Source organism: Lytechinus variegatus, chromosome 7 (genome assembly GCF_018143015.1).
Source record: "Lytechinus variegatus isolate NC3 chromosome 7, Lvar_3.0, whole genome shotgun sequence".
In the NCBI taxonomy this organism is placed as follows: domain Eukaryota; kingdom Metazoa; phylum Echinodermata; class Echinoidea; order Temnopleuroida; family Toxopneustidae; genus Lytechinus; species Lytechinus variegatus.
The window spans coordinates 23824665-23851241 of NC_054746.1; the positions used below are offsets into that span (position 1 = coordinate 23824665).

Below are 26577 nucleotides of genomic sequence, written 5' to 3' on the forward strand. Positions count from 1 at the left end.
AAATCCTTGACTTAGCAATGCAACTGAAATGCCCCGAAAGTTATATCAAAAGCAAAGTGAAAACTTTTCAAAATATAGGAGTTTGATTTCCTTTGAATCAAAAGCAAAAGGAAATATTGCAATGGACTGGGAATAAAACCCAAAGCCATCATCACCATCAAGAGCATCACCATTATGAGCATCATCATCATAATTGTCAACATCATAATCACCATCCTCCTCATCATAGTCAACATTATTACAATTTGTATCATTATTTCAATTGCTGTTATTATCAATATCATGATCGCATCCCCTCCATAATTACTGATGAGGAACTAAAACTATCAATTATATACATTGATTTTTTCATCTTGCATCAAATGAATGAAAATGCTTTGTGCATCATTGATACCATCTTGTGCATGTGATTTTTTTGTTTTGAAAATCAATGAATTTATGCCATACAGAGGCTAATAAAGCTCCAATACATAGACATGGTCTTTTTATTATCCTTGAATGTTCAATTACAGATGAACAATTAAAGAGAAAACCTTACCAGTCCACCGGCCTTTTTCATCCCTGTTCTTATTGGAGCAGCTTTCCTCCATTCTTCCTGTTTCTGACGTACAAACTCCTGACTTTCAAGTAACCTATGAAAGAGAAAAATAAAGTTGACAAATGTTCTTACTCACTCACATGAAGGGACATATCTCAATGTCTTAGTATCCATTGATAAAATGATTACCGGTAATAAAATGAATTAAAATAGGGTGGTGGATAGAATCCCACTGTTTGAGGTACATCACTAAAGTTTAAAATAACATTAAGATTTGGTTAAGAATCTGAACTGTGATTATGAAATGCTATTTCACATAAATCAAAGAACTGGTGTTTGCTGGATAACTAATTTACTCAATACTCCTGAAGATAGTATGCACCGCACAGAGATAAGCATGTATTGACTACACCCAGTTTGTTGGCTTAAAAGATTCAATTATTTTTGTTTCATTTGAATGAAGGCACAGAAACAGCAAGCCTTTGCACTTGGCCAATTTTTAAAAATCATATCTTTCCTATGTATCAAGAAAAAATTTCAATCTCTAACAATGAGTATTCCTATTATTAATCCCAACTTTTGTGTGTTGGAGGGGGCAGCCTGAAATTTCAATCAATTTCTAAACACCCTTTTAGGCCAAACAAGGGTCGATAATAGATGAGAAGGATAAATAGAGCAAGATATGTTGACTGAGACATATGACATAGAGAAAGAGAGAGAGGGAGGGGGCAGGGTGGGGGACAGTGAGGAGATGTTTGCTGACCAGTGTTTAATTGCAGTAGCAGATTTTGCTGCACAATTAAAAGTTAATCAGTGGTTACCACATTTCCATCAACAGTCTTCTGACATTGTCATGCGTACAAACTAACAGGTTTCTCTTGTGATGAACTTAAATCAATTGACATATCCGTCAATAAGAAAGCTCTCGTCTCCATTGCCACTTACTACTCTACATGTGATAATGACGTCAACATACGACCTCTTCGTGTCCAACCCTAGCACAATTAAACTATCTTGACCCTAGCCTATCCGATTTTGATTTTCTTTTTTCAAATAATCATAAAACCATATTTTGAACTCTCAATGACTGTCTGCGTTTGTGGTTAGATATCATAAGAGAAGAAAAATGTCACTTTTTCAGTGGAGGTAATATTGGAATAATTAGTCGGCAGATGTTGTATCAAAAAATTTTGGTCTACAGGTTTTATGGAATTAGCAAATGTGGAATCAAAATCAAATTTTTGCTATGATTTTTTTTTGTTGTTGTAAAATAATATTGGTACAACAATTAGTGAATAAGAGAGAAACCAAAATCAGTGCAAAGAACTATGATTATGAAGTATGCCTATAAATATAATTCAACTTGGATACAAACCTAAATGTAATACTTTAATTTAGATGTCTAAAAGTAAAAGGCAAGTTATAAGTTTTGCACCAGAGCAGGAAACCAACAAAACACTAAAATATGTATAACTTTCAAATAAATTTAATTTTGAATTGTCTTTCATACAATTTACTACATACGTAGTGCTGTAATAGTTGCAATTATATAATCTTACTTTTTCTTCGCAGCCACCTTTTGTTCCTTCTTCCATAGATCCTTGAAGTCTCTACATAGAGGGATCCATAGACTGAAGAAATAGGCTGGGGTTACTTCATTGTCACTTTGTTTGGGTTTCACACAGAACCACTCTGTTAATTCATGGAACCTGGATGAAAAACCATTACAGCATATGATCAATTACATTTTATTACTGACACTACATATTCTTACTGAAGTAAGAATGCTCAATTTAATCCTCCAATTACAAATGTATTAAAAATTGAAGAACAAACCAAGAGGAAGAGGATAAAGAGAAAAGGAAAAGAAAAGGGAAGAAGTACAGAAATAGGAATGGGATGAGAAAAAGAAAGAAGAGGATGAGAAATAAGAATAGTGTGAGAACAAGAAAGGAATAAGAGCAGGAAAAAGGGTAAAATGAAGAGAAAGAGGGAATGTAAAAGGGAAATGAAGGTGAGAAGTTAAGAGGGGGAAAACAAACCACAAAAAAGAAGAATAACCAACAGAGGAAGGAGGTTGGAAAAGGAAGAAGAGAAAGAGATAGAAAGGTAAGGTATAGGAGAAAAGACAAAAGGAATAAAGGATAATTAAAAGAAGAATGAAGAGGATAAGTGAGAGAAAAAGAGAATGAAAAAAAAAGAAAATAAAACAACAGTATAACTCTGATTGATTTATTTTATTGATATATGAAGAGTTCAAATGCAAAAGGGGTTAGATCCATTTTTCATCAAATTTGATTTTTTTTTGTCTCAATGAAAATAGACTTTTAGTAGCTCTACAAGGTGATTCCAAAGAAAAGTTTCCCATTAAAAAGGGGAAAAATGGCAAAGAAAATCACTTTTTTTCAAAAGGTTAGGATTTATTTCAGTTTGGTTGCAAAAGGGATTTTAATCCACAAAGAAAAAGAATATTAAAAAAAAGAAGACAGGTAGATTTCCTTTATACCCAATTTTATGTTCACATGGTAGGGTATCATAAAAATTTACTTACACTTAAGAATATTTCAATATGGGAGAATAAACAAAAATGATTTTCTTGGAGCGGATCTAACTCCTTTTGCAACCAAACTCTTTTGAAGAGCTCATTTGTCAAGAGGGGTTAGATACACTTTTCATAATTTTTTTTTGGCTCAAAACCTATAGATTTTTAGTCACTCTGATGATTATTATCTATTTTATTTGTTATATGTACATAATATTGACCAGCAGCAGGGCTGAATGGGTCAATTTACAATAATAATACAAAGTAAAAAAAACAGTGTTGATATTAAGGATACTGTTTTTTTTTCATGCACTTTGTAACAAATAAGGAAGCTCTATATTTTGAGTTGACAAGTTCATTAAAATCCTAGTTTTCCTAAAACATTAAAAAACTGTCAGGGGCAAAGCTAAATGATAATATACTATATTCCAGCCCATCTTACTTCTTCTTTGTATCAGATAATCTTCTGCTCTCTTTGCTGATATCTTCCAAAGCTCCACTCATGAAGGAAGCCATGTTGTCACTGAACGGCTGCCGGTGTTCCTCACTTGAATTCTTTCGAACCGACTCCGCTTTGGTTTCACAACCTGAAAAAATACAGATACTTTGGTCAGCTACAATAGTCAGCAGATAATCTTATACCTTTGGTATAATTTTTTTTTTTTGAGAATTAATATCATTCATTCAAATTGTGGTGTTCAAACATATCTATCATCACTTCAATAGATAGTGTATATGGCAGAAGATTTCAACCTTAAAGGGGAAGTTCACCCTGACAAAAAGTTTATCGTAAAAATAGCAGAAAAAATAATAAAAAATATTGCCGAAGGTTTGAGAAAAATTCATCAAATAATTAAAAAGTTATTAGAATTTCAATGATTTGATTTGTGACGTCATATGCGAGCAGCATTCCTACATAGTGAATGGTTAAAAATCAATGAAATGTCATTTTCTCAGAAAACTGATAATGGTTTTCACTGTACCTTTTGTATATCAATAGACAAATCATTTCACACCCGATCATGAATAGAAAACAAAATTAAGTCATCAGGAACCATACAAAATTTGAAATTCATGCATTTTATATTACATAACAAATGGGGCAGCTGCTTGTTTATGATGTCACAAATCCAAAACTTTGAACTCTAATAACTTTCTTACTCTTTAACGGATTTTCCTCAAACCTTCACCAAAATTTTTTACTATTTTTTCTGCTATTTTTACAACAAAGTTTTTTTCAAGGTGAACTTCCCCTTTAAAAGGGATTCCTTAAAAAAAAGCAGCTCCCAATTTCGGGGCATGCATTGAAAGACACAACAGAAACATTTGATTTGAATACATGTTTTATTTGAATATAAGAGACAAACTAGATATCAATGGGCTACCACAAAAAAAATGATACTTTGCCATAAAATAGCAGAAAATAACTGCTGAACAAATTCAGATACATGCATCAAAACTCTGGTGGCAGTTTAGTAACACACAAACATAGTTATCTTCTCAGAGTCCATTTTCATAAAATAATGAACACGATCAGACCAGATGAAGGAAATAACACCGGGTATAAACCATGGATAAAAATACCACTTGCTGCTACAACCAAAGCCAAACCAAGGGGGGCAAGTGGCAAATGACTCCAGAGCAATATCATTTTTTATTTATTCTTTTTATTTTATCAATGTGACAGCAATGTCCCTTTGGCTTGAAGTCCTTGGAAGCTCTCAGGTTCTAGATGCTCTCTTTTGCAATCTGAGCATGTCTGAAGGGTCATTCCACCTTATATTTAATCATATTTCATGTGTAACTCTGATGCATTTTGGAATTTAAAAAATGAATGAACTAGGCTTGTAAGAATTTAAAACAACATTAATTCAAGCCACTTGAGTTGAACTATTGTTCACACCAGCATCAATATCAAATCGGGGTCTCTTCCAACAGTACTTTGTAGTCATATAAAAAAAAAAACTTGCATTGGCAGTCAAAGTCTTTACCAAAGCTGCACTTGCCCCCATTGCAGCCCAGCCATACCAGTGAGAGTGAGCTTGCTAATAACCAGAGCCTGCTGTTGTTTACATCTTCTGACGTATTTGCAGTGGGATCAAAAGGAAAGACAGCAAATTATTTATGAAGTCAGAATTTACAATAAAAAAAGAGAGATTAATTGGAAGATCTGACAATGCAGGAAAACTGGCTTCCCTACAAACCTTTAGAGAGTATGTAAGCACGAACCAACATATCTTGAGTATTGGTATGTGCTACAACCTCAGCTATTGAAACGGGTGTCACAACCCTCAAAGTTGCTGCCCCAGGTTACCAATCATTGATTCAATTGAATAGGTACATAACGGGTATGAGCAGTAAGGGTGTTTGATGAATCAATTCAATAATAGGATGTTCTCTACGAACTCTACATTGGAATCATCACCATATTTGTACATCTTAGCCATGGTGAAATTTCCTTCAGCAAGAAATTTTTCCACATTGTGCTGCACTTAACCCAGGTGAGGCAATTGGGTACCCGGCAGGATTAATTCCTTGAATGCACTGAGCGCTGAAAGATCGCTCGAGCTAAAGATAGATAATAGATTATTTCTAGATATCGTAGATGGCGCTATGTAAATGCCTATTATTATTATTACAAAAAGTATCATAGGAGGAACACGGCTAGATCTGGTTAAAATGGGCAAACATTAATTTCTTTGTATCAAATTCAAATCTTACTAGGTTTATATTAATTTCTTTCGTACATTCTATTTTGTATATATATTATCTATATTGTTGTGGAAATAAAATGATAGGATTCAATTAACTCACCAGAAGCAAAATTCAGGTATCATAGTTATTTATTCAAAACATGTTAACACTTACTGTTAAGTAGAAGTGACAGCAAAAAAAAATGCAGAAAATATCATGTAGAATGTTAATGCAAGACAAACCAAGGAAGATAGCACAGTCACATAGCAAACCTTGCATAAATAATTCCTTACACCTAGAATATCTATGTAGAGAATCCTGTTTCTCACACACAAAAGCTTCACAAGTCTAATGAGAGGGAACTTGGTCTTACATATTGAGATTCCTTCCATTAAACTTTCTACAATTGTTATAGTATTTAAACATCATCCATCTGAAACCAACATTTCCTGAGTATTCCTGATTATTTGATTAAAAGAAATCTGCATATAATGGAACAAACTTGAAAAAAAAATAATAGAAGGAATGTACTATGATAATGATAATAGTACGAGTGTCCATTCCCTTGAACTACCAAAGATTGGAATAAGTTAAAAATGGACACAACATTGATAAACTCATTAGACTCTTTCAAATTCAAACTCACTCAAAAACCTAGCAAGTGACCTGCTTACTTAGTGATCCCACACACATGAATAAAGTTGGCGGAGTACAGCAAGTCTGCATATGCTGACTTAACCCAAGACAAGACAAGACAAGTCTGCTGCCCTCTCTGGTCTAAAGGATTGTTGAAGGTGGGGATAGCCAAAGAGAAAGGATGCAATTTGAGCTCATTTCTTTGTTTGGTGTTGCAAAATACTTGACTTAAGTTTTGCCACAACTTCAATATGCCTCATGAAAATGTAAGGCAGGATGCGGACGAGCTACGACAGAGTATGCGGAAGAAAACCAAATAATTCTAGGTAGAGGAGACACTAGTTATGTAAGCCAACATTCCTGGTCTCATCATAAACAATGATATATTCAACCTTATGAATAACACAGTATTTGCCTATTTGAACTAATACCTGTTGCACATGACCTAGTACAAAAACAAATCATTCATCTTGAAAATGCTGACTTCAGTGATTGCGATCTATGATACTGAAAACCCAGACCAAAGGATTGCCATTTCTTTCTTCTTACTCCTCCCATGTTTATAAATAATCTGTATTAAATATTTCTTGTTACAGCTTTATAAGGCTATATATTTCTTGATATTACCCTCCATTCCCATAAGACATCTTTGCTATACTTTTTGCATTAAGACTTTTAAATTGATCTTTTGGGCCTGATAATAATGTGATGAAAAGTGACCCATATCAATACCAAATTGATATAAACCATAGTGAGAATGATTACCAGAGTGCTTATATTTCACTGTTTTTTTATTTTATTTTGCTTATATTATGTAGGTCTCTGGTAACACAGCATTCATCATTTCTTTACGAATAGTGAAAGAAATGACTTTGAACAGACGTTGCAAGGGATTACACCAACTCACCTCTTCTAAGGCAGAAATCAAATTGTTTAGGAAACTAAAGATGGGGAAATTTGTTTAAAAAAATATTCTACTAGATATATATATGTACAAACTTTTGACCCCACCTGTACAATTCTTGCTGTTGTTCATTAAAAATGAGACAATGGATATCATGTGTGATTTCATTTATAAATTGCACCATACATCTCACTTCCAAACACTAAAGGAAACCGCTATTAATTGCACTTGCATCTTTTCTCTGTTATTCACAACAGTCAGTCAAAACCAAAGTACTAGATATATAGATGTACAAACTTTTGACCCCGCCTGTACAATTCTTGCTGTTGTTCATGAACACTCTTCTTGCTGCTGTTCATTAAAAATGAGAATTGCACAATACATCTCACTTCCAATCACTAATGAGGAAACCACTATTAATTGCACTTGCATCTCTTCTCTGTTATTCATAACAGTCAGTCAAAACCAAAGTACACTTGAATGCCACAGGTGGGATCTCTAGCCCACTTACTGATAATGAGGTTTGAAACAAAACAATACTTTTTAACAAAGACTTTCTTCAGTATGCAACCTTCAGAATAAAACTGTAAAATTCCCATAAAAGAAACAGACCTGTTTGAACTACTAGAGGCCTGCTAACGCTTGAAAAATCTTGGGTTATAACAAAGCTCATTAGGTAGGGATGCCAGTTGGTATTGATCAGAGGGCCCGAAAATCACCTAGAATACAATATTTTGTACACAAAAATGCTAAAACTATCGCCTGAAAATAAATTGCCAGATCCTGAATTCAGGGTTTTGCCTGAAAACTGGCAACGACAGCTTGCAAGCTGGCATTGCATACATAGCTAACTACTGCACCAGCGGGGCCCGGAGAGCATGGCACTTAACCCCATCATCCCACTAGCAATGCTTGCATGGTTTCCTACTGGTAGCTGCATATGCAATGTGCTTGTTTGCACCTCATTACAATGTAGGTGTGTGCATCATTCCAGTGTAAAAATAGGCACCAATGCACTATGAATATTTCTATTTTGCTTATTAAGATTTAGAGGTGATCCTCCACGGTCGGTGGTGGATAGATAGGATTAAAGCACTTTCAATTGCTTGTACTACAGTAAAGTGCGTACACAAATGATGAACTGAAAGAGAAATGACAGACGTAACATGCATGATATCCACAGATAAAGAAAATAAATGAAGTGAAATACATGGAAAGCGGATTGCTGTGCTCATGGAGGCCTGCTACAGATTGCTTGCCGAATTAAGGATCAAAGGCAAACTAGAGCAGCCACACTGAATAGATTCAGGTGCTCAATCAATCAGTCTACTGCTGCTTGCCAAGAACACAGCATTTCCATCTAGTCGACTCTTAGATCATGTGATCATATAATATACTGCCAATACAATAGTATAATCCACTTTACTCTTTGACAATAATTGCGTTCAAATGTGAGGCCTAGAAACAACAGGATGCCAATGAAGTTTAAATAAAGATCAAATCGTTATTCAAAATCTTCTTTTGTCTTATCAAAAAGCATCACAGGAAATCTACTGTACATACAGTAAGTCTATGACATACAGGCAACCCCCCCCCCCCTCTACTTCTTTCAAATGGCCTCCTTATAGGAAATTCTATCCATGAATTGATGAGTACCATTATATATAAATTTAATTATTGTAGGCTACCTTTGAGATCCTTTTGAATTTTTCTAAGGTCCTTGTCCAGATCCTCAAACTTGATAAGTCCAGCCTGGGTTACCTTACTTGGTTCAGGCAATGGCAAGATTGTATGATCACTTCCTGAATCCTATTATCATAACAAAACATAACAAAATCAATGAATGTATAAGTCAGCAAGTCAATTTCATTGATTAATAAATATTAGTTATTACTGCTGATGCAGTATTACTACTGTACACTTATCAGCAGATAGATTGATGCAATATGCTATTACAGCAAATCACCAAAAGAACAAAAATCTTATCAACTAAGTAGAAAAAGATTTACTTGATGCCATTATATGGTCAAATCAATTCAGTGATTGATACAGTATATTTTTAAACTGATTCAGTGACTAAATTAAAACGGAAAACTATCAAGTTAATACAGTGAATAGAATAATGCACGCTACTAATAAATCAATGATAACTGTCACACAGAATCAGTGACTTGATGCATGCAGTGAATAAATGTAGATTGATACATATCACTAGCACATCAATGCATTTAATAGACAAATATATTGGCCCGTATTCTGAAGTCAGGTTTAACTTAGACTATGGTCTAACTCTATGCTAAAATTATGGGAAGACAAAAGTATCAAAATATTTATTAAGTTGTATGTTTCTTATATTTACTGTGCTCTTTCCTGATGCTTCAATGGTGAAGACAATCATCTATGTATACTTCCTAGATAATTATGAATGATTTGAGAGCCAAATTAGCTGAAAATTGATATCTCTACTGTTAGTGAATTATGTAACAATTGGCTATCCATACTTAAGCCACAACTTTAAACCTGAGTTTAAGTTAAACCCGACATCAGAATACTGGCCATTATGTCTACCATGTAAATTAAATGGAACTATGTGATATTACATCCAAACAGTGAATTAATTAAATAACTTACAATCACACCAAATGAGTAAAGACAGGAACAACTAAAGCATGACATCAAAGCATTAGACTACTGAATATAAAGGCATGAAAATGACATGCATTGCAGAATACATGTACATTAGATCAATAGGAACTAAATCTAATGTATAAAAAAGCATTTGTTTTTTGCTGTAACTTACTCCATCGATTTTGTGAACATAGCATGCAACAATATACTCCAGTAGATTTGCATCATTGTCCTGCAGTGAAATATATCAAACAAATAGTTGAAGAAATCAAACATTATGAACTTGATGAATGGATGAGAAATTCAAGAAGAAAAAAAGGAATGAAGAGAAAAGCAGAGAAATAATAAAACTCAGAAGCATAAAAAGAAGCGTCGAAAGGATTCCCTCTAAATCTACCTCATATACAAACTATTTACATGTGCAAGAAGAACTATGAAATTGGAAAGTGATTACACAATGGTAAAAAAGATTGAAAACAAGGTTTTATCAACAATTACATTATAACATAATGATCTTTCAATTAAAACTAATGAATTTTGGCAAACAACTTCTGGCCTGCACAAAGTTGATTTTGCAGATGAGTACATACATATGGTACTAATATTATTAACAAGCTATGTGCATTATTTAAAATGTAACTAATCTTCTATCAGAATCATAGAATATACATTAGTATTTCAGCCTTTGGTTGCAAGAAGTGTTTTTAAGTATCAATGAAGACCGTTATTCTTATCATTATAAATTTTACATATTTTGGAGTTATTGCTTTGAAATACAACTATTTTGAAATTTTAAGTAGCATACATTCTACTAATGAAAATGCTTTTAAATGGATATTGTTCCAGCATTGGCACTCCATTTAGTTTTACTATAATCAATAGACTTCATGCAAAGTATTGTCTCATTTGCTTTTACATTTCAGCTTGCATATCAGACAATTTTACTATATTCAGTGAACAAGTGGAATGCCTCTGGCCGTCTCACCTGCATCACGCGGTTCAATATAGCAGCAGTGCTGACTTTGAATACTACTCTAACTCGCACAAGATGTTCAGTGATACATGGTTACTCTTATGTCCACTTTTTATGAACTAGACCAATAAACTTACAGAGATATGATGGTTATTCAACAAAAAACCCCAACATGGCCAAAGTTCAATGACCTTACATGACCTTTGACCTTGATCATGTGACCTGAAACTCGAACAGGATATTCAGTGATACCTGATTACTCTTATGTACAAGTTTCATGAATCAGATCCATAAACTTTCAAAGTTATGATGGTAATTCAACAGATACACCCAATCCGGCCAAAGTTCATTGACCTTTGACCTTGTTCATGTGACCTGAAACGCGCACAGGATGTTCAGTGATACTTGATTACTCTAATGTCTAAGTTTAATGAACTAGACCAATAAACTTTCAAAGTTATGATGGTAATTCAACAGATACCCCCGATTCGGCAAAAGTTCATTGACCCTAAATGACCTTTGACCTTAATCATGAGACCTGAAACTTGCACAAAATTTTCAGTGATGCATGATTACTATAGTGTCCAAGTTTCATGAATCAGATCCATAAACTTTCAAAGTTATGATGGGAATTCAACAGATATCCCCAATTCGGCCAAAGTTCATTGACCCTAAATGACCTTTGACCTTGGTCATGTGACGTGAAACTCATGTAGGATGTTCAGTGATACTTGATTAACCTAATGTCCAAGTTTCATGAATTAGGTCCATATATTTTCTAAGTTATGATGACATTTCAAAAACTTAACCTCAGGTTAAGATTTCGATGTTGATTCCTCCAACATGGTCTAAGTTCATTGACCCTAAATGACCTTTGACCTTGGTCATGTGACATGAAACTCTAATAGGATGTTCAGTAATACTTGATTAACCTTATGGCCAAGTTTTATTAACTAGGTCCATATACTTTCTAAGTTATGACGTCATTTCAAAAACTTAACCTCAGGTTAAGATTTGATGTTGACGCCGCCGCCGCCGCCGTCGGAAAAGCGGCGCCTATAGTCTCACTTTGCTTCGCAGGTGAGACAAAAATTGTAACTTCTGTTATGCACTTTATATGAAAGAGAAACAGGGATCAAATTCATACCATGAGCTGGTCAGGAGCAAAAAAAAGCATCTTTACTCATATGATATACTTGAATTAATGCATGCAACAACATTTTTGAAATAGCAAGCATCGCAAACTCTGTGAGATAACTATAATCACTGAGCCAACATTACCCCCCCTCACCAAATGATTAATCTAATACATTGCTATAAATCATAAATGTTTCATTTAAAATCAAGCTCTGGCATTTTGGAATGTGCTTCATGAAAATGCAGGCTGTAAGTAGACGTTTGATACCATAAGCTCATCTTTCTAAATAGTAATGTAATTCAGTAACAATCATTTCATATTTTTTCATTATTCTAATTTGAAAGAAAGATAATTCCTATACACAATTAAAAATAAAGGTAACTCTGCCAAAGTCACAGAGAGACCAGAGAAATCTGTTGGACTTGGGCAAAATTTGAATTAGAAGAAATGTATGACACATGATTGAATAATCTGGTCGATAAAAATGCTTTGACCTGGCAATTATTACCTGTACATCATCATGACAATGAAAGGAAAAATGAGCTTATGATATCAATGGCAAAGTAATTTGCCCATAGTCCATACTATACAAACCACCATTTCATAAAATCAAAACTAAAAAATGGAGTAACTTCTAATTATTACATAAATCTGATTTAGTTGAAATTTTACTATCTTGCTTCTCTATTCACTCAAGCAAATTATATGTTTTAGATGACCTGGGGCCTTCATAATAAAGAATTAAAACTATTGTAACTTTTTTCTATTATTGTACTTATTGTGGAAACCTTTATTGTGATTGGCTTCTGAGCCCTGTTACCAAGGTAGTAACTTTATCTCAAATAGTATCCCATGACCTTACTTTCCATTGCAAACAGATTATGTAATTCAACTCTAGAGCTGCATGTTGACTTATTTCATTACACCACTCTGCCTATCTATCTACATAACTTACTGCACTTTTGACATCTTTCAGCTTTGGTAGGATCTCAAGTCCAAATCCATCTGCTTGTCCTCTTGTTCTGTTGCCTAAAACACATGCAAAATACAGACAAAACATAACTTGAATAAGGCATTTTGGAGACCAGATATCAAGGCAAGAACTTTGTCAAACTGATTAACTCAAACAAAATAGGTCAAAATGGCCAAGCCAAGGATCTCATGTATAACTAGGGATTATACTATTCATACACCCTTCCTTCCACAATTTTGTCATTTTCCTATTGCGCCTCTGTAATAAATTATCGGTCCATAATACCTGTATATCTAATCATCAAGCCTTGTGTCCCATGTGTATGTACATGTACATGTCATGCATGATGCGTGACTCTGTTATATACACTTAAGATCACAGTTACTTGGATATGGGATTACTTTATCTAATTCAGGAATAAACTGAAAGCAGAAGTACCAACAGGCAAATAGATATAAATTGCCACAAATAATAGCTTAAAATTCCCCATCATACAGCTGTAGGCCTATAGATGATTACAATAATGTTAACTGGCTTTAATTTTCGGGAGATACCACACATACATTTCCCTCAGTAGACCCATATTGCCCTTGTCAGGACTAAGGAGATATACAGTCCAACCTCTCTTATCCGGACACATTGGGACCAGCACTAATCCAGATTTATAAGGTATTTATCCGGATCTGGGAGACCCAATATTAAATACACGCAGCTGCCTCCCCTATGGTAGCTACACATAATCTAATGTGGTTGGTGTACACAGACAGTATTCACTGCAGTGTCAGTGCAAATTATAGGCGTTTTTTTTAGGGAAATGAAGTCGATTGGTTATCAAAATTCTATAATTCTATAATTTTCCTGCTGTAATGATTGAGGTACACATCAAGCATACATCGAAAGAAAGAGAATGACTCGGTGAAACTAGGTTTTAAAATTGGATCATCGCGGCGAGCACCACAGCTTCGCAAAGTCAGCCATTGTTATGACTGTAGGCTCAAACATGATAGATGGCGCTGTTCGTATCGAGGTCTAGCGCTAGCTATTGAGACATTTGTTTTTTTCCAGGAACAAAAAAAGAGAATGGGATAAGATGGTTGTACTGCACCCTGATTCCCTGGAAAATTATCCTAAGTTTTTTTGGTGCTTTGGGTAAGATATTTTCATAAAAAACAATGTGGTTGTAGGTAGACTATATTGGAAAATATGTGTAATCAAAGTGAGATTGTGTAGGAATTTTGAGTTTAGAATGAAATCTCATTTCTCCACGTATGAGATTATTGACAAAAAAAACAGACCCGGCAAGTGTGCGTCTGGATAAAAGAGAGATCTGGATAAGGGGAGGCTGGATAAGAGTGATCGGACTGTATATGGCATTTGGGCTTGCATGCACACAATAGAATCACTAAGCAGATATTTTTGTCTTAATACTACTACCCATTCTCAACAAAATCGTAGACAATTTGATTTACACATGCCCTCCGTCCATACTATGTCTACTAAAAATACTGTGATGTATTCAGGTCCCAAATTATGGAACTCTCTTCCCCCTACACTTAAAAATAGTTTATCCCTTTTCAATGTCAGAACAAAGAAACTCTGTTATCAACCTTCCCATTCAATAACAACTTAGTAATTGTAACATGACTAAAACTTCTGTGTTGACCCTTCTCCTACACTTATTCTCACTAATTTCACCTGTCGATGTTCTGTGACCCTCCACATAAACTAGTCCTTTACCTTTTTCTATCATTTTTCTAGAAAGGCAAACACTTCATTTTAACTTTGCTGTTTGTTTTACACTTGTTTCCTTCTGTCTTTGTATGTTCTACTTTGTATCCCTTCTTTTTCTTTTTTTTTACTGGGCTTGAACTTCTAAGATCCAACAGATCTTTAATGCCAGTCCACACTCGAAGCCTGTTTTATACACCATCCACTGTATTATCATTTTCGTTACTTTGTTTTGTTCTTTCGTGCCATTATGTATCAGTGCGAGGTGCCATGGTGTAGTATTTCAAAATTTCACTTATATACATTAAAAGGTCTATAAGAAATAAGAAAAAAAGGAAGTCAAGATGGATGTAAATGATGAAGTGGAAAAATAACAACTCATTTTTTTTACTGGCAGACTGTAGAAGCAGTATCTTTTTACATGTTACGTCAGATGCATAAACTGACTAAAATATGGGGTCATTAATAAGTTCCTAATGAAATGTCAATCCTTGCCAGATATTTTAAAAGGCAAGTATATATATATATATTTCTTGTTGAATTTTATTGAATAAAAAAAATCCTAAAGCATTTAGGAAATAAATAAAAGCTGTACATTGAAGTTGACAGGAAAATCTGCCATAGCTACAAAACAAGCAGAGTTGTTCACGATACTCTTTGCATTTTAAAATGGTTATTGTCCTTTCCAATTAGACTACTAGATTGCTGCACAGGGAATTATGACGCATGCTATCTGTAATAACAGTGATAAGTTTCGGAATAACAAAGCATCATAAAAAATATCAAATCCATCAGATGTAGAGTTTCTTAATCACACACGTTATTGTAAGAAATAGCAAGAAGAATGTCATTGAACTTAGAATGCCATTGAACATAGTGTTTAGTAGTCACAACCACTGTTCACCTATCACTTTTTAAACAACCTTTTAGATTTTCTAACATAGTGTTTAGTAGTCATATCCACTGTTCACCTATCACTTTTTAAACAACCTTTTAGATTTTCTAACAGTGTTTAGTAGTCACAACCACTATTCACCTATCATTTTTTAAACAACCTTTTAGATTTTCTAACACAGTGTTTAGTAGTGACAACCACTATTCACCTATCACTTTTTAAACAACCTTTTAGATTTTCTAACACAGTGTTTAGTAGTCACAACCACTGTTCACCTATCACTTTTTAAACAACCTTTTAGATTTTCTAACATAGTGTTTAGTAGTCACAACCACTGTTCACCTATCATTTTTTAAACAACCTTTTAGATTTTCTAACACTGTGTTTAGTAATCACAACCACTATTCACCTATCACTTTTTAAACAACCTTTTAGATTTTCTAACACAGTGTTTAGTAGTCACAACCACTGTTCACCTATCACTTTTTAAACAACCTTTTAGATTTTCTAACATAGTGTTTAGTAGTCACAACCACTGTTCACCTATCACTTTTTAAACAACCTTTTAGATTTTCTAACATAGTGTTTAGTAGTCATATCCACTATTCACCTATCACTTTTTAATCTTTTATATTTTTGGTGCTTACTGATGGTATGCTATACCCCAATATATCAAGAATGCAAAGAATTAGTTCCAGTGTTAGTATTAGATACATTTTGTTCCATTTTGTTTTCGTTCTGGCTTGTATAATGATATGGGTTATCCAATACGTTATAATATGTTGATATTCATATTATACATTTCATACCTTAAGCAATTTAGTTCCCAATACTTTATGCTCAATGATACTCATTTCATTGATTTTTCTACTGATTTTATAATCAATAGTTATACTCAGTGATAATTATATTCCTTAATTTCTACTTGACTGCAATATTACTATCTTGTTTAGAAGTTATGGCATAGTATTCTATGCTCGACTATTCTCATTTAACTAATTTTCTTCATAAATTCAGTGGAATTATTTGAAATGTCAGTGGTAATCATAGTTTATTTCTATTTTACGGTTACTTTTCTCATTTTAGAAATTTCCTACAGAAATCTGAATACTTTATTTTGAATGATATTTGTACTACAGATTTTTCTGATTTAATGTATTCAATTCATTATATTTATACAACATAAGTTACTATCTTTTATATGTTGTTGTCAAAAAGTCAATCCTGTATAAACATATTACAATAATAATACACAGAAAATTGAATTCATGTCAACAGTTGACAGAACATGTCGAAAAAAGGTTAATGAATTAAAATGTAATTATTCCTTTTCTTGGATGGAGGGAGGGGGAGGAATCTGAAAGTCAATTATTCTGCATGATTTTCATCACTTCACACAATTTTGCTCCAATTTTTAATTTATATCCATGCAGACAAAGCATGGATGGACCATTGATTCTGTTAAAAAAACAGACTTGTGCTTTGCATTAAGACCTCTATTTTTGTCTCACTTGAGTGTTCTTTATCTGCAGATTTTAGCTGAACGAATTCCACACCGAAATGTGTATTACAGGCCCGGTGTATTGTATCATTTTTTGTACACTGCGCTTCAACACAACATATCTATACATAGCGGACATGACAACATACAACTTTTTTTTTATTATATATAGAACTACCTAATACTCAATGTAATATTCCATTCTGTCACTTGGTTAGAAGTTATAGCTCATTATCTACTGCTGAGTTTGTATGACATGCAAAAGGTTGAGACTGTCTTTAATAAGAAGTAGAAGTAAACTTAGAAGGATTAATGATTGTCGTATCTGTGGAAGTAGTACGATTAGATGAAGTATTGAAAACATTAAACAATTGTTTTCTTTGGTTGATTGATTTGTATTAAAATTTCCCTTAAAATGTTACATTTTCATAAGTAATTCCTTGTACAAGAAGGGGAAAATGATGAGGGATATATCAACTGTGAGAACATCTGATCCCAATAATAGCTAAGATATAATGACAAGAAAGCTTATTCCTCATATCAGGGGAATTAAAAAGACAATAACCATAATAATAACACAATATTAATGATAATAAAAATGTAAATTGTATTAATGTATTAATGTTCTGTAGCAGTAGACTACAGCTACAAGAATTTGAATCTCTAAAGGCCACCGCACACCTTACGACCCGACTAGTCGGCGACTGGCTTGCTACTGGGTGAGGGGAGATGAGTCACAAGGCAGTCATAAGCCTCGACACCACACACCTTGTGATCCAATCTGCGACTCACGCATGCGCTTTTTGCTTTTTGACATAGCATCTGAGAAATTGCGCTTACTACTGCGCATGCGCGTTGTTTATCATAATACGCGTTACGCAACTCTTCTGTCTGATTGGCTGGAGGTTGGATTGAGCTTGCGATCCAGTCATAAGGATTCAACATGTCAAATCCTTCCGATTTTCCTTGCGACTTGTCTCTGACCGGTCTGCGACGCTCAAGCTGACAACAGCTGTGACGTCAAATCTACCCTCACCCAGTCGCAATCCAGTCGGCGACTGGTTGGGTCGTAAGGTGTGTGGTGGCCTTAAGAAATCAACAACTGAAAAGAACTCTTACCTCCATTCATGAAGTTCCCAACTGCTAGCACCAATGCAAGAAACTGTTTCACACCTGACCCATTTCTTAAATGCTAGATCACAAAAACAAGAGACCACAATATTGATATGCCAATAGGGGACAGAATTTATACTAAATCATTCAACACATCATGTCATCTCGCATATTGTAAGAATATTTTACATATTTTGGGAATAATTTCAAAATTCTACCTATTAAAAGCAAGTGTAAACAAATATATGCGACAATCGCAACTTAAATGGCATGCACATACTAATCTGCATATCACACTTCCTAGATATCTCCGGTATGGACAAATGTGGTATCGAAATTTCCGCAAGGCTTCAGGGAAAAAAGCAAGTAAGCGAAAATCTGAAATTCCCAGCAGCCGCGATGCATTCACCAAAAATATGGGGAGGGCCACCCAGTCAACCCCCCCATGCAATAAGGATTATCAGATAACGCTAGCTATTTCCGACTTTGGATTTGTTTGAAACGGTCAACTTTCCATTGTCATTGCCTGCTTTTCATTTTCTCATGATAGACCCATTCCAGTTTTTAGACCAAGGGATCTCAATTAGACTTATTGAAGTGCCAATATTAGAAATCTGTACTGCGCCACTAATAAACATGCATAGCAAGTGAAGAGAGCATATCCTCATACCATGGAGTCCAGGGGTCCACTTAATTGCCTCTAGTGGGGTTTTGAATGGATGGACCCCCCCCCCAGAAAAAAAAACTTTTGAATATGTGGCCTTTAAAATTGTCAAAATCTGCTATTATTAATGACACCTAGATCAATACATATCCAACACAATTCATTAGAATTCCTGATTTAGACTTATATGCCATTTTGACAGGAGAGCTGTGTGTCGTAAGGCACAAAATACATCTAAAGAATGGTCACACTGGTGTAGAAGTAGTTGAAAAATGTTTAACACAAAAATAATTTTTACAGGACTTGTAAAATAGCTACCTCAAAAAAATGATATCTAGAATACATTTTAACATAATACTTGCACATTACAATAAAAGTCATAAACAGGTATAAAGATTATCATTATACACACCTCACATATATCCAAGATAATTGTTAATCTTGATTTTACAGCCATTAGATTCTCTTCAAATGTTGACTGGAATGTGATACAAAAGACTCGATTTGCAAAGTCTGGGATCTCAGAAAGCTCCAGCAGAAACCTTATGGAATACAAAAATATATTGTATGGACATTAATGATTGATTATTCGGTCATTTATGAAAAAATTATAGCAAAAAGACTAACTAACTATTGTACTCTAAAGGTTTGCTAAATAACATTGTCAGCTAATACTTGAATTATATTGATTTGTTTGTGTAAATACAGTGATATCATCAATATGCCAATTTACCCAACAAAATAATTAATTTCTTGTGTGACCTTGGCTATTTGGGCATGAAGGCAATATGCACCTTGAGGCAACATTTGCCAATAATCATCTAAATAGTACAAGTGTACATGTGCACTCTGTTTGCATTCAATTTGTCAAATGGAAATTCTCTGAACATAGTATTAAGATAAACAATAACCTCTGTAGCCTATGACCTTGTGGCATAAAACTGTTAGTATATGGCAATATTGTAAAAGGTAATAAAATCTGTGATCTTTATCTAAGACAGGTATTCTCTTCATATACAGGAGACCACTGAAGGCAGTTTGACGGTTTCCCTGGTATGCTTACTGTTCAGGCTTGTCAAGTGGTTTGGATCCATCTTTCTTTGTGTGTTCTTTAATCATCTTAATCTCATCTGATTGAGGTCTCTGAAAGCAAAAGAAGTACAAGATGATTGAAACACAAATAATCCAACAAAGATAAATCAATGGTTGCAGAGCTGCCAACCTGTACAAGAACAGTTCAGTACTGTGAAAGATGAAAATCAGTATTTTGGGGAGAAAATTTTCAAAGAAATGAAAAAGGACAACACAGTAAAACTGAAATCAGTATGCTGAATGAAACCGTCAGTATTCTCCTTATTTTTCAGTACTAATTACTGAAAATCAGTACTACTTGGCAGCTCTGTGCTTGTATTTTTTAATTTATTTTTAATAAAACTAGTTCATAAATTAGAATATGAATTCATATAAAACATGATTTTTTTTACTGTTGCCCAAGGATTGCTGATTTTAGGCATCATTTAAAGGCATCTGTTGCTTGTCTAAAACAAAGCCATGTTCAACACAAAGAATCTTTAAGTTTGATATTTAATCAGTCAGAAAATGTTCGCCCAATGAATACCATGAGATTTTGATTAAGTTGCACTCAATCTAAGTTTCTGCAAAAGTCTCTTTGAAATCTATTGGAATGAAAAAGCAATCAAAACTTGATCAAAACACAAACATTCATTTACACAATGTTCAGATGATGATAAAACTTCAAATTCTTAAGAAAATTTCAAAAATTCTGTCCATTCATGAAAGCAAAATTCTATTCAGACACAATCCTAGATACCCAATCTTCAATGCAGATCCATCTCAACCAAAAATTATCAGCCTCTTGCAAAGTGTGGATCCAGCTGTTTAATCCAGCTAGGTACACTCTCTGTTTGCCCCTTCCGCCTTACCATTTCATAGAGAGACTGAAGATTCTCCAGATCAATGATGGACATATCCACATTAAGAACAGCATGTCTGATGTCACTCATCTCAACATGTAGACTGGACATGAATATACCTACAGCTTGAGAACGTTTGCTGTCCAACAACTTTGCAACCTGTCAAAAAAAAACAAAGCAAAAAAAAAAAATACACATGTATGTTAATTCCTCATGTGCCATGAAATCCCTTACAATCATTCTAAACTGCAGTATTAGACAGTTTTGAAAATTGCAATAGCATAAACTTACGATTCTATGATTCATGACGTTTCTAATGACAAATTGTAAGTTTTTATTTTTTTTGTCAACTCAAGTATAAGATTAAAAGCTGACTAATACTGTTCAAGATAACTGGACGAATCAATATTCAATCAGATTATTCCTTATACTTTAGCCATGCATAATTGATTAATATTGATGTTTTTTTTAAATGTCTGTGTGTTTCGTTGGCATCAATACACACCCGTAGACGTGTTTCATTCACATTTTTACACAACCACGTACTTCCCTATTGAAAACCACTTAGTGGGAGAGTTATTGTATCTTCTATACAATTATAAAACAAAATCAATACATCCTCCTACAGACTCAGGAAGTTCATTGACAAAAAAAGGGGAGGAGAAAATCAATAAAGTCCTTCTCTCAAACAATACAATGGTCAGGTTCATTGTTAGGAGTTATGAAGCATGGTACCTATTTGAAAGAGGTGCTTTTGTCAGAGTACTTTGACTAGGCAGAGATTTACTCTCTTTTCCTTTTCAAAGGGGCATTTTATGTAAGATTATGATTTTGGCATGAATACAAACAAATCATGCCACTGACACTAGAACCAAGATAAAAAAGCCAAGTTTTGTTCGGAAAGGTAAGAAGAAAAAGAAAATTAATCTAATATCTATGTTTTGTTTTGTTTTTTGTACCTCAGTAATCCAATAAATCTATACATGACAAGAAAGCCCATAAAACATTTTACAAAGCAACTTCACAACATTTCCTTTCAAAATGTTCCGATAAAATTATAGTTCTCTAAAATAACAGAGAGTAAGCACGTAGAAGAGTTTACTGCAAGCTGATACAATGATGCAACACAAGGGAAAGGGGGTCATGGGTCAACGCACATTGAGAGCCCTAACAGGTCTGGGGAGCATTTCATCAACATTTTCGTCCGACAAGTTGTCATTCTGACAACTTTCCCTATTTCTTCATAGATAGATTTATTATGAATTGCACATCATCAAATAGACTTACATACTAATAAGCAAGTAATGGAAATGATGGGATAAACTATCATTTCATAGGTGATCTCATATAAAGTTGAGGAAAAATAGCATCAGCATTCATATCACTGAAGACATGTACTGAAGATTTCACATTGTAAAAAAAATCTAATTATGGAGAGAAATGGCAGCAATGTTTTTCTCCAATGACACTGAAATGATATGGCTAAATTCATGTTGAATACTTGCCAGTGAGAAAAAATTGCATTTAGTGCACATGTGTTTTGATTGAATCACATGGATGCACCCATATTTGTGCTTATTTCAAGTGTGCTTAAAAGGAGTAACATAGACTAATACATTTCCAATTGGTATACTCCAGGCAAAGAAAACATTAAGTTCATCATGACTCTATAGAACAAAGTTGTTAACTTGAGAGATCAATGAAGAGCAGAAACCATCTGGTGTTCGATGGGCAAATCTACCAGTTATTATAATGTATCACAAAATGATTTAAAGATAAGAAACATAATTTTTTTAATGCAATTCTTCAAAGTCCATGACCCTGACTGACACACAATGTATGATAAACATGTAAAAGAATTTAATCTGGTTTTGTGCTCCTCCTATCACAGAATGGAAACATGAACATCGAAATTTCCATGGAAATCTTGGAGGCTGGAGAAGTACTCCTCTCAACCCCCCCCCCCCTCCCCCCCGGGGGAGATGAAATAAAATAAATGAAACAAAAATACACAGAAATACTCTAAATCTGTTTTTTGAAACAATTTTTGTTTTTCAACATCATAACTTTCATTTGATTTTTATTAAAATTTTGACAGAAAAGATAATTTACTACAAGTCATTGATTGTGTGATTACTTTGTCTTCTCACAAATTTTGTCTTCTTACAGAATTAGTTGCATTGTACTTTGTCTTCTCACAAAATTAGTGCATTGTATCCAAAGCTCAGTCCCCTAGAAATCATAGCTTCATCATGTCACTAATGGATATCATTATTATCCAATCTTCCAGTAACTATACCTGTTTGACTTTAGGCTTGCTGTAATTATCAGACAGTGGTTTCTTTTTCTTCATTAGTTTCTTGCTGAAGAGTACTTCAAGTTCTTCTGGAGTGACATCTGGTTCCTTCATATCCATCCAAACAGCTTCTTTCCTAATGAATGCATCCATACAAACATACATAATAGGATCATTACATCACTACACTCATTATGATTTATTTGCCTCAAGTATATTACCATATTACAAAATTACATTATTACATGTACATAGTGAACAACAGATAATGGCCGATTGTGAGAAATGAATGGCTATACCAGAAATAGCAAGTTTAAATTCTGAAAATTGCAATTCTAATTGAGTTATAAATCATTGTAATCAAAGGTCATTTTGAGTAATTTGAATTGAACTTCATGAAATATCTAGACTTGTAATTGGAATCAAACATTCTAAACTAAATCAGTTAATAAGCCTTGGGCAATCAAAGTTGCATTCAAAACGGACTTTGTGGTTACTGGTAAGCCCAATTATTTTTTTGTCACTTGCAGACTCTCATTATATAGATAATAAGGATGCCAGTGTTATTCAATCCACCAATAACATCTTTGTTATTCATCTGATTTTTTCATTTTAAAGTAAATAAAGAGGAACTGGCTGAGACTACTTTAAATAAGAACTTGGCTTACATTTTGTTCCCTCGTTGGCTGGCAAGTTTGTGGAGCTGAATTCTATTCCAGTAGAGTGGTTTCATTGGCACTGACGGTTCTATTACAGGCTTGGTTGGTACTTTCTGTGTTATAAGCATGGCCTTTCCAGGAACACCAAAGGGTGGTGGTGGTGGTGCAGGTGGTTGTGAAGAATTTCCTAAGGCACCTGGTAATGGTGGAGGTGCTGGGGGAGGGGGCATACCAGTATGCGCTGATAGGGCAAGAGGTGGTGGTGGTGGTGGTGGAGGGGTTGTCATTGCCCCTGGTAGTGGAGGTGGTGGAGGAGGAGGAGGCTGTGAGACCACAGCACCATGAGGTATATCTGCCACAGCTGATGGATGCAGTTCATTAGGAGATAAAGTGTTCGACCCTGTCTGTCCTTTATGTTTTGACGGCTTCTGTGCTTTGTGAGAGTGCTCCTGCGTTCCCTGCTCCTGTTGGAATTCCTCAAACTTATCAATATGCCTCTGCAAGGCTTCCCGATTGATCTCTATCTTATCCGTCTCAACTGCAACATCCACACATTGTTTGTTAATGTATTTGTATTGCTCAGCTTCTAGTTCCTGAACTCTCTTTCTCAAATCACTTAACTGATCTTCTAGCATACAGACTAGGGCTGCATGTTGTCCTCTTACATCAAAGATTGACATTTCATGCTCATTCTGGAAGTAAAAAAAAGGAAGATTAAGAACCACAGTTTAGCACAAAACACAATACATGTAGCAGTTAAAGTCAAGTCATTCAAGTCACGGTCTTAAAAAATGTTTTCCTATCATTATACATTCATCACATCTACCCTTGTCAGATCTGTTATCAACTCCCCAAAATACTACACTACATTTAAAATGTTTTATTTCACAAACAAATAAATATAAAAGAAATAAAAGAAGTAAAAAAAAATTAAGCATTTGTTTTCTTCATTGTATAGCATACATGCCTCAACCTAAAAACAATGTTCTTTCTGGCCCTCATCCATAGAGTTGTTATTTTTTACATTAGCCCCACCCTGATGTATATTCAATTCTAGGGACATTATATATAAACGTAAATTGAATGTGTATAAAATGGCAAATAAGTAATACAAAATAAAATCAATATACAAAAAAATATTGAGCTCAATGGTCAAACATTGCTCTGACCCAAGTTCATAAATCTATACAGTTGGTATAGCCATGCCATCTTTTTTTCTTGAGTTATTCTGTGTGTAAACACTGTATATTCTTCCAAGGCCCAACATCATATGTGAGCAGAAAATTCTATAAACCGATTTCCACCACAACATTGGTTATACAAAGAATGAGAGAAATACAGAAAAAAGGAACATACATTTATGAGCAAGTCAAAGTTTAATGAAAAACAAATAAGACAAGTAGACTTATATAGCACCACCTCAAGTCCTTAACTACTCAAATCTGTCCACGTTCCAAACCCATAATGCAACACTATAAAAGCAATGTAGTCTTCTACATATGTCCACTTGAATGAACACACACTAATTAACCTCTAAATACATTGAAACTGTAATAATCATGTCAACAAGTAGCATATTGGATAATTTTCTTCCCAGAAAATTTTATTGTTTCCATACAAATGAAATTATCAGATAATTTAATCTATGCATTATTAATAGTAATCTCAAAGGGTATATTTTACGACAAGCTATATAACACAGAGTCAATGAGAGAGACCACACAACAGTTCGCTTTCACTTATAAATGAAATCAAATCAAAATTATCAAGAAAAGAGGTACTAACAAAGGTATTCCAATTTGATAAACACTGTAATTTGCATTTATAATGAATTAAATAAATTAAAAAAATCCAAATGAATGAAAAGTGCTGTGCAAATCTGACTTACTTTCAAGCGCTCCAAAACATCCTTGTGCTCTCGTTTAAGACCCATGATCAACTGCTGATGCTCTATGAAAATAAGAGAAAGTGGGAAGAGAATGCTGAGTCTATGGGGACTTGAAACATAAGTCAAATACCCTAACCTTCGGGTCTCATTGACTCCAAAACCACCTCCGCACTGCACGTCTCAAAGACCTCCACCGATACACATAACTTTTTCCCTTCCCCTTACATGTTTTCGCCTGTATAATTTTAAGAACAAAAGAGCACATCACAGTCACTACCAAACCCTGAATAAAATAGGGCATGAAATATGAATCGTACGCAAATGAAAAAGAGATAATTCATTTTTTAGCCCGGTTTCCCCGCTTTTTTGGGGGAGGGGTGTTTGTCTCCTTTTCTCTTTCTCTCGATATCACTTTTTATATCTCACATTAGATAAGGAAGATGTAATGATGAATGGTTATTTGGTTATAAATATAAATAAGAACAATGAACAGTTTAATAGTGCTTGGTACTGTAGGTCTATTGATAGGTTTGTCATTAAACTTCCTCACTTTCTTCCTGACTTTTCATTTAATTTACTCCCATCACCTCCATCCCTTCTCTGGTCTGCTATTATTTGTCAATTTTTTTCATACTCTACATTTCCATCCAAGTTCCCCACAAACAATCAATATTTCTGATTTGTATTAAAGACCCTTTCCCCATGTCCTTATTCTTTTTAACTGTACTTCTACCCAAAGACTACATGTAGACTTACATTATACAGCCATCTGAAGAGGGCTATCTAGAACAATTTGTCATCATATTCAGACGATACTATTTACTTTGTTGAGGGATCAAATTCATTTAGCAGGTCAGTGGTTGGAATCGATAG

The 26577-nt window shown here is 34.2% G+C and overlaps 1 protein-coding gene across 2 annotated transcripts in view; it reads right to left on the reverse strand.

The window, feature by feature from the left end:
• LOC121418805 overlaps positions 1–26577 on the reverse strand; it is a 56327-nt gene that overhangs the window by 2677 nt on the left and 27073 nt on the right. For both annotated transcript variants that reach the window (XM_041612950.1, XM_041612951.1), the window contains exons 5-17: positions 25705–25766; positions 23826–24508; positions 23161–23293; positions 20871–21020; positions 19991–20070; positions 19340–19469; positions 18270–18342; positions 13009–13082; positions 10115–10174; positions 9003–9123; positions 3523–3667; positions 2098–2247; positions 539–632 (exon numbers count right to left, since the gene is read on the reverse strand). In XM_041612950.1, coding sequence (XP_041468884.1) covers positions 539–632; positions 2098–2247; positions 3523–3667; positions 9003–9123; positions 10115–10174; positions 13009–13082; positions 18270–18342; positions 19340–19469; positions 19991–20070; positions 20871–21020; positions 23161–23293; positions 23826–24508; positions 25705–25766 — 1955 coding nt within the window. The remainder of the gene's footprint in view (positions 1–538; positions 633–2097; positions 2248–3522; positions 3668–9002; positions 9124–10114; positions 10175–13008; positions 13083–18269; positions 18343–19339; positions 19470–19990; positions 20071–20870; positions 21021–23160; positions 23294–23825; positions 24509–25704; positions 25767–26577) is intronic.